Source organism: Otolemur garnettii, unplaced genomic scaffold, assembly GCF_000181295.1.
Source record: "Otolemur garnettii isolate 467f Iridium unplaced genomic scaffold, OtoGar3 scaffold00007, whole genome shotgun sequence".
In the NCBI taxonomy this organism is placed as follows: domain Eukaryota; kingdom Metazoa; phylum Chordata; class Mammalia; order Primates; family Galagidae; genus Otolemur; species Otolemur garnettii.
Window position 1 is genome coordinate 7,831,173 of NW_003852402.1, and position 10,091 is coordinate 7,841,263.

General features: G+C 36.4%; 1 protein-coding gene across 2 annotated transcripts in view; it reads left to right on the top strand.

The window, feature by feature from the left end:
* The window catches only part of MKL1 (megakaryoblastic leukemia (translocation) 1), a 201,630-nt gene that overhangs the window by 82,771 nt on the left and 108,768 nt on the right, over positions 1 to 10,091 (top strand). The window contains exon 1 of one of the 2 annotated variants that reach the window (XM_023509406.1): positions 2,318 to 2,767. The exons of the other annotated variant lie outside the window; for it this stretch is intronic. Coding sequence (XP_023365174.1) covers positions 2,722 to 2,767 — 46 coding nt within the window. The 5' untranslated portion in view covers positions 2,318 to 2,721. Of the gene's footprint in view, positions 1 to 2,317; positions 2,768 to 10,091 lie in introns of those variants that run through there. 2 annotated transcript variants of the gene reach the window in all.

A 10,091-nucleotide genomic window follows, 5' to 3' on the forward strand; every position in this document is an offset into this window, starting at 1 on the left:
CTCAAGCGAGTCTCTTGCCTCTGCCTCCCAAGTAGCTGGGACCACAGGCACCCGCCACAACGCCCGGCTATTTTTTGGTTGCAGCCGTCATTGTTCTTTGGCAGGTCCGGGCTGGGGATTCGAACCCGCCACCTTAGGTGTACGTGGCTGGTGCCTTAGCCGGTTGAGCTATAGGTGCCAAGCCGAGAGCTTATTTCTATGAAGTGCTGCTCATTTACACAAATAATAGTGGAACTAAAATTATTATAGGGCCTCAAAATTTTAGAATTGTGAAATCTGTTTTAAAGTCTGTTTTCACAGTGACAGTTGTTGAACTGATGCTCTTGAGGGTAAATGCAAAATCTGAACCATAGGCAAAAATTACATTGCTTCTTGTTTTATTTTTTGTCATTACTTTTTAAGATTTCTTTCTTTCTTTTTTTTTTTTTTTTTTGAGACAGAGTCTCACTATGTTGCCCTCTGTAGAGTGTTGTGACGTCATTCATAGTAACCTCAAATTCTTGGACTTAAGCGATTCTCTTACCTCAGCCTCCCAAGTAGCTGGGACTACAGGCGCCTGCCACAACACCTGGCTAGTTTTTTGTTGTTGCAGTTGTCATTGTTGTTTAGCTGGCATGGGCTGGGTTCAAACCCACCAGCCTGCGTGTCTGTGGCCAGGGCTGTAACCACTGTGCTACAAGTGCCAAGCTACTTTTTAAGATTTCTTTCTAAAAAGTTTTTTTCCTTTTGTTTAGCTCCTTTTATCATAAAGTGCAAATGAGATAATGGATGTGGAATTGCTATGAAAAAGCGAAATTAACTGAAATATGCTGTTTTTTTATTTCTTCTACCACAAGACTGTCAGTATCTGGACAGGGACAACTGTGACATTATAAGCACTCCTCTATGGCAGAGGGGAATTTTGGCAGGAGGGAAACAGCCCTCTGCCCTTCCTGCTATCTTCTGTGCAGGAATCTTACAATTTGTATCTATTTTCCTGTAAGTACATAACTATTAAGAACTTGTTTCCTTTGAAAAAGCTTCACACAGCAAATTGTACAGCTCACATAGGGACAAAGGAATGACTCAACCTTGTCGGGATGCATTTCCCTTAGTTGCTAACCTCTGACCAGACTACTGTGTAGTCTCAAAGTTGAAATTTATAAAGTTTTCATAAGACAGTTTGAGAGCTTGGCTGTGAGAAGGGGCCAGTGAGAAGCTTCTGGCATCCTAGAGCAGCGTGTAGCCCACACTGGCTGCCGCTCCATTGCCTGTTGACTCATTCCCACAGTTCTATATAGAGCTTTTCTGGCTTTTCTTTTAGACATGATGTTCTTGGAGTGAGAAAGAAAGGAACTTTTTCTCCCTTCCACAGAATCTCCCCCACTTCAAATCTGCATTGCTTTCTCTTTTCTAATAACAAAATAGTCCTCTCAAGCATTCTGAGACTATTTTCTCTTAAAAGAGGAGTGCTTTTTTTTTTTTATCATTTGTTTCACTGTGTAGATTAAGATATCGTCTGGGCTGAGTTTATAGCTGCAGACTTTCAAGATATAGGCTAATACCACCAAAGATAAAGGAATTCTAGATAGACATATGGATTTCTAGATTTCAATTTTTTAAAGCCAATCAAGTATACTGAAAGGTATCTTAATATTATTATGAATATTAGTCAGTTCTTAATAATGTAAAGGTAATTAATGAGCTTTTAATTTTGAGTAAATAAAAATTTGCTATTATTTAAAAGGTTTTTGATTTTGCAATGGAAGGTAAAATGCCTGTGTTTGAAGATTTGCTAGCGGGAAAAGGATTAATGTTTTTTTTATCAGGAAAGAGACATTCTAAAATATTAGAACTATCTTCCTATGTGTTTCATATATGTGGCACGATCATAAAGCATTTTATAAGTCAAATAGCATCAGTGTGCTGTCTAGTTACAGATAACATAGGCATAATAAGTAAAGAACTTTCTTAAGGGATTGACAGATCTGAAAGACAGATTATAGCTCTGGAATGTATTCAGTTAACTTTTTGAAATAGATATTTTAATTGACGTGGGGGTGGAGAAATAGTTGAGTTTCTGTAGTTAAATGTGCAACTTCCCTAGCCAGTTATCTATAAATATCAGAGATGAAAAAGGCATTGGAATGCTTTTTCAGAAAATTTACTCGGTTTACATATTTATTTGTATGTTCATGTTTATATGTGTCTAATCCCTATCCTCCTTCTCATTAAAGGGTAATTGGACTGCTTCTTTCATAAGATTGAATTGTTTGGATTATGTTTAATCTGTTGCTCTAAACTGCATTAGCAGCAGAATCTCTCTTACAGTAGAATTTTGAACAAAACCTCATCTCTTCTTAAAAAGAAAGGAAAAAAAGCAGTTAATCTCTTTTCTGAAAGTCTCTTTATATATGTCCCTCCCCTCCTCCCAGAGAGGAACAGTAAAGGGAGGAGCTTACTCACTGTTCTAACCACACTTCGTAGGTCTTGAGTGCTTTTTGGTTTCCTGTCGGCTGTAATTCAACTCTGTGCCATCTTGACTTGCCCGAAGGGTGGATAAATACCTAGGTGACTGCACCGAGAAGGGGAGTGAGTTCTCATAGTCTGATTTGAACATAAGGCATGAGATTGAATTTGTGAAAGCTTTCTGTAGCCTCTGAAGACATCTTTTTTTTTTTTCCTGTGACATTGACTTTCTTCATTATATTTGTGGGCTGTTGTTTCTAAGAAGAATTTATCATGACTCTGCTGGAACCTGAGATGTTAATGATGGCGGTACAGTCAGGTAATTTCTGGATTTCCTACAAATAGGATTTGCCATAGACTTCTTAAAAGGTTGGGCTAGGGGATGGACGGAGGTGAGGAGGAGGAAAAAACATGAACTATCCAATAAATATGCTGCATCTTCGGGTGTTTATTGTAAAAATATTAATAACTTTAATCGCAAATTTTAGTTATTTGGACATAGCTTTATATTAGATGCTTACCAATCTTAAGACTGTTGAATGAAGAGACCTATTTGAGAAGAAAAAACTATGTCTTTTTTATTCAAGTTTCTTATTCATAGCATTGCTTTTAATGAAGGACAGTTAAATTGCTTTTGCTGTTTTATGCACTGCCGTCTTTAATCACCAATCTGCACTCTATTTTTGTATCTTTTTGAAGCATCATTTTCTCAGCTGTTCTTTCATGGTTTAACCTTTATATGATATCTTTTCATTCTGTGAAAATGCTCTTGATAACACATAGGATTGGGACTACATTTTGGAGATGGGGAAGTTTGAGCAAGGAGGCAGTCAACAGAGAATGTAGGATTTAAAAAAGTATATCTCTAATAAATAGTTTTCCAGTTCAGAAGTGTCTTTTAAAACATTTTAAAATTCTGGTTAGTTTTAAATGGTTTCTTCTACTTTTAGTGTTTTTGAAATTGTAAGTCAGATATCTAAAAATAGGGAATGTTCTTTTGTTATTTTTAGACTTTTACTAAAATGTAATCTGTAGTGTTTTCTTATTTCAGAACATATCTTGAAAGATTCATACAAGTGGCTTTTGGAAGCTTCTTCTTCATCCACTGGCCTTCACTCAGAGGAAAATAAGACTCCTTGGTTCTGGCAGATCCTGTCTGGCAGAACTGGTTTCACTGTCCTTCTTGGGGGGCGCTTAGGTCGTATGTTGAAAGACATAGACATACATCAGTCAGAGACAGGGTCAGATGCTATCAGGTTAATAGGCTTTATGGCTAGGGAAAGAGCAAAGAGGAGAGATACCACTACCATTTTATTGTTTCTGGTTTTACTAATAGGACCGTAATGAGTCATTTATTAGTTGGATTTTTCTGTTGATACAGGCTGTGTTTTCCAGGTTGCCTTTCTTTCCCTTCCCACAGATCTGTTGGGCTTTGTGTTCTAAACAAGGTAGCATGCTTATCTGAATGTTTCCCATCTGTCTTTGATGAAAAGTTCCCAATTAAAGTTACTCAGCTTCCCCCACCCCTCCAGTTCTCTGCTAGCTGTGAGCAAGTGCATATTTTGTTTTGAGGAGCAGGTTTTAGCATTTGAATGTTTCTCCCTTCTTTGATCACCTTGTCACTTACAGATCATCTCAGTCCCGTAACTTTTCTTTATAAAGTTTAAAAGTTCGCTTGCTTTCCCCCAAGGTGATATCAGTGTTCCTAGCCCTGAAAGGGAAAGGGATATACTTGGTATTTTCTTGTCTTGTCTAAGAGCTCTTTTTCCTACAACATATGTTGGGCAGGCTTAACCATCCATCTGTTGGACCAGTTACTTCATAAAACTTTCAAAGGATAACAGTATGTAAGACAAGTATGGGTGAAATTGACAAGGGTGTTGGATACAGGTAGAAGGAAAGGTCTGCCAAGAATAGCATGTATGTGGACTTCTTTCTTTTGCTTATGTTTGTAAAAGTAGAGAAACTAGGTGTAGGAAAGAATAGTAGCAAACTGATTTCTCCAGTACCTTTTGTTCCTGAATGTTCAAAATCTTTAATAATGTTTTGGTTTTGTAAAATTGTTACCATCTTGTTCTGAAGTGCTGTGGTTATTAGTTGGATTGTAACAGTAATATGAAAGGTATATAGTAAAATATTGCAGTCATTTATGATAGGAAATGAAAAAGCATCTGTTATGAAACCTCAGTGAATTAAAAGTCAACCATTCTGGAAATTCAGCACATTTGGATTTTATATGGATCATAGATTTTCTAGTGATAGAGTATTTTGACCACAAATATATGCTTTGTAGGTGAGACTACTATCTAATGAGATTTTTAAAGGAACTAAAGTTCTCTGGACAGAATTCAAGATGCAAAGTTTTTATCTGAAGTCAAACTTTAGGATATTGAATATGATGGCAAAAACCAGGGTGCATTTATTTATAAAAAATAAATGCTATGTTTAGTAATAGGTTTCCTTCACTATTTGGAACTTAGCGATTCTGGTGAGACAAGCTCATATATGTATATAGACTTTCATTGTTTTTCCTGGTGGTGGTCTCTCACTGATCCTTTGGATCCAGTCAGATGCTGCCTTTTTGTGTATCCTATCTCAGTAGAATCAGCACTTCCTCCTCTTTGTTCTTACACTAACACTTTTATAATGTACATGAATTGTCATTTTTAAATGTCTTCTTCCTATTTAGAGTATTAATTTCTCAAGGGCAATACATTCATCTGTATATTGGCTCCTGAAGTTGGCACATGGTAGACACTCAGTATTTTTGATTGAATAAATGATAAAATTGGTTTGTCATACTTCCCCTTAATAGGCATATGCCTTTAAATCAATTTTACCAAAGTATTTGAGCTCTGTTTTTACATTAAGAAATGAATCCTCTGAAACACCATCCTATATTTTAGGCAGTCCTTGCCCAAAGCAGGTGCTGTTGAAAGCATGATGTTCGAAGTTAAAATTCTTTTGCATCTCAGAATGTACAGTGTGTGCTGTCTGCCGACAGTGTGTACTGCTGTACCGTAGGTGTTCTGATCAAGTCACAATTAGAGCCCTTATCACTGTTATGGAAACTTATCTGGATCATCATGATTAGAAAGTAAATAATCTCGGCTCGGTGCCTATAGCTCAACCGGCTAAGGCGCCAGCCACGTACACCTAAGGTGGCGGGTTCGAATCCCCAGCCCGGACCCGCCAAACAACAATGATGGCTGCAACCAAAAAATAGCCGGGCGTTGTGGCGGGCGCCTGTGGTCCCAGCTACTTGGGAGGTGGAGGCAGGAGACTCGCTTGAGCCCAGGAGTTGGAGGTTGCTGTGAGCTGTAATGCCATGGCACTCTGCCCAGGGGGACAGCTTGAGGCTCTGTCTCAAAAAAAAAAAAAAAAAAAAGAAAGTAAATAATCTTAGGTAGACATTATGGAATTTCTGAAGCTAAGGCTAAGGGAATGTTGGGTCATAGCATTGACACTGGTGTAGGTGAGAATGGACGAACACTTGGGCTCAGCTCTTGACAGCTAATATATAAGGCTTTTTACCAGGCAGGCCCTATACTTACTCCCAGCCAGTGCAGTCCTCTTAGTGTATCACTCTATGGCAGAGAAAAGGATTGAGGTAGTTTCCAAGGTAGGCTTTTGTTCCACGAATATGCTTCTGATCTTGATAAGGCACTGTTAAGAAGTCAGTTTGTTTATTCTCTGTCTCTCTTGTGTGTATATATGTCCACACATACACGTTCATGTATAGGATATTTCTAAAAGGACCAAAAGAAACTGGTAATAGTAGCTTGCTTCAGGGAGGAGATAGGGGTGTCTGGAGGAATGGATTAGAAGAGAATTTTTGTTTAACAAAAAATTAATAAAATTTCAAGTTTATTATAGGAGTACTCCATACATGCAAAAGAATTTATAGAGTATTATTTTATTTATATGTATATATAAATATAAAATTTGATACAAACTCATAACTACTACCCAACCTCACAAAGAGAGCATAACTTAGATCCTGAAGTTCTCTAAGTGTCCTCTGATTTATCTCTCGGAAAGTGGTTTTGCTTGTTTTCACCTGTATACCAATTAAATCTTTTGTTTTATATCATGTGCATGTTATTTATTAAAAAATATTTGTTAATTATTTAAAAAATTTCTCCTCAGTCATTTTACTCCCTTATCTCTTGATGTCTGTGTACTTAATTCCTGCTTATTTCTTTAACTCTTAGTTGACTAGTCATTACAGTTTGCCTCTGAACTGTATGGGGTACAGAGAAGGGAGTGATAATTAATTTAGTGATAAAAAAAATTAGGTTTGAAGGAAGGGTGGTGGGGCAAAAAGGGCAGATTGTTGGAAGAGAAATTTTGCCTGTTTTTGGTGGCATATTGACTCTTTAATGAACACCTCCATTTGGGTTCACACTACTCAGAGATCTATAGAGCTCCTGAAAAACTCCAGAACCTTCAGTAATACCTACTTTTAAGATCTCTTAATGCTCTAAAAATTAATGCTTTTAAAAAACACACTGTTTACATTTAAGGGATTTTAGAGCTGAAAGCAAATTTTAGATATTTTCTTGCCTTTCCTTTTATTTAAGATGAGGAAATTGGCCTGTTGAGGTTAATTTATTTTCTGAAGTCACACAAATAATTAGTGGCAGAGATGGAAAGATAATTCATTTCCTTACTCCCATGTCAGTGTTCTTTCTGCTGTAGCACACTTAAAAAGAAACCATCAGAGGCCTCTAGTGTAAGAGATTATTTTTAATTTTTCCTAGAGATCTTGGTTTTCCTTGGGTTTTTCCATTGTAGGTTTCTCTCGCTACTCAGATTGACACACATCTTTAGAGGTGGAGGTCTAATGAAAACCAGTGCTTGGGCATCAACTGCCTGCTCCCTGGAAAGTGTAGACAGTGCTACAGACCCGGTAATTCTCTGGTGGACTTGCCTCTTGCTGTGTCTTCTCTGGCCTGGGTAATGATCTCATATCTTGATGATGATCTCAGAAGACAGGTAGGCAGACAGAAAGCTGTTGTCATCAGTATTCTGGTTTCCATCTACTGCTCCCCTCTGACTCATTGATTTATCTGGAGTCCCTTTAGAGTTAGGGCCCAGATCAAAGGAATTTGAATTCATCTGTCTGTCTACATCACCACCCCCTACCCCCCACCCCGTCCTTTTTGTTTCCTTTTGAATGAGGCAAGTTGTCAAGACCGTGAACCACAGTTTTAGCTTTATTAAAACAGTGCCAAATTAAATAAAGATGCGACTCATACACTCTTGTTTTTTTTTTTTTTTTTGAGCTTCACTTTTATGATTACCACATGCATTTTTTAAAAAGATTTTCCTTGTAAAGGCAAGGAAAATAATACTAAAGACTCCCGTTTTGCCATCAACAACAAAAGATCCAACTTTCTTTTCAAGCTAAAGGATAGTATTAGGCTGAGCTCTTGGTGTCAGAGGTCTGCGGCATTCTTAATCTCATGACAGAGTAAATGGGTAGTAGTGTGAGTACAGAGGGTCTAGAAAAGAGGAATACATAGCAGCACGTGGCAATTCCATAGTACACATAAACTCAGTGTGAAATTGTTGTTATTTTCAGTAGTAAAATCTTTATGTCATTAATTTTATAGTAATTTTATGTATATTAACTAATTTGATCTTCATAACAACCCTTTGTGGTATCTGTATCTTTACAATTTACAGAGGAACCTGAGGTTCAAAAGCTTAAGGACTCATAGAGATGGAACAAGTGTTCAAATTCAGAGTTTTGAGTATAAACACTGCTCATATGATACATTTAGGTATCTTTCTTTTTCTTTCTTCCTGAAAGCACTTAATTCTTTAATAAATAATTACCAAAAAAATTTAGAATGTGTTTTAGGTACCTTTTAACATGCCCTAGCTGAAGAGACCCTATAGTATAGTTCATTTATTTTCAAAGTGTGGTCTGGGTCCTCAGACATTTTCAAAAGTATGCCATCAAAACTTTTAATATTTATGCTAAAATGTAATTTACCTTTTTTATTATTGTCCTTTCATAAGGGTAGTTTTCTAGAGCCACATCATAGACAAGATGAATACACAATCAGATACGAAAATTCATCTTTTAGTAAATCTTGCGTTAGAGATTTGCAAAAATGGTAAAATAATTTCACTCTTTTTACTGTTTTTTTTTTTTTTTGAAAATAATAGTTACTTTTCATAAGAATATGTTAACATATTTTGGAATTATTGGTTGTAATTATAACAGGTTTATTTTAAATGTTTTGTTTTAAATTCTAATACGATAAATATTGGTAGAGACAGCCCACATAATCAAAAGCTCTTTGAAGGAGGGAGGGACGGTATTTGGGGGGACCTCACCTCATGTGCATGATGCAGTGGTACATTTCAAAACTATTAAGAAAAGAATATAATTGTGATGGATGTGTTAATCAGTTTAATGTAAGCATTTCACATTATATATCAAATCAGTACGTTGAACCCCATAAATGCATCAGTGTACACAGTTATAATTTAATAAAAACAAACCAAACCAAAACAACCCCCCCCCCATTACAAAAACTCTTTGAAGTCTTTAGTAACTAAGAAGATAAAAGAAGTTTGAGAAGTACAGGGATAGTGTTTAAGAGAATGGACTTTGGACTCTAGGTTTTCTGGCTTTGTTGTGTGACCTCAGGCAAATTAGTTAACATCTCTGTGCCTGTTACTTCACCATGAAATAATACTACTAATAATACCTACCTCAAGAACTTAACTGCAAGTATTAAATAAGTTAATATATTTCTGGCACATAGTAAATGCCTTATGTTTTTTGATGTTTTTGTAGTAGTTTATTGTTGCTGACATTTTGAATACTGTTAGATAAAGATAGTTTTTCTATTTTTAGTAGAAATGTGGGTCTTGCTCTTATTCAGGCTAGTCTCTAACTTGTGAGGTCAAGCAATACACCCACCCACCTTGGCCTCCCAGAGTGCTAGGATTATAGGCATGAACCACAGCACCCAGCCTAGATAAAGATAGTTTTTAAAAAATATTTCTTTGTTAACCGTAATACTTCTGAAAATTTGTTCTAAAGAAAGTACAAAACGTGTGTGTGATTTATATATAAGGTTGTTCAAAGCAGTATTTTTTATAGTAGTAAAAAACCAGAAACAATTGGAAACAATCTAAGTTTTAACAGTAGCAGATTAGTTAAGTCCCTTCATATGACTGAATAATATTATTGTAGTCATGAGATATTTAAAGATGTTGAATAATGTTTGTCATTTATCTTATAATTCTAGGAAAGTGTCTGTAAGACTGTATATCAGAATACTAATAGCTGCCACTGGCAGTGGGATTTCATAGGAGATTTAAAATTTTTTAATACTTTAGGTTTTCCAGTAAAAGTGACTGGAAGCATAGTGTCTCAGATCAGGAGTTAGAGCTGTTGATTTGGGACCTAACCAATCAAAGTGCTCCATTGACCAAATAACATGATAAGGAGGCGCTCCATCCCATGAAGCTGTTTCCTTTGACCAGTCTAGTTTGTATAAATCTCATTCATTTTTGCTTTTGTTTCTATTTTATAAGATTTATTAGCTCGGCGCCTGTGACTCAAGTGGCTAAGGCGCCAGCCACATACACCTAAGGTGGCGGGTTCGAATCCAGCC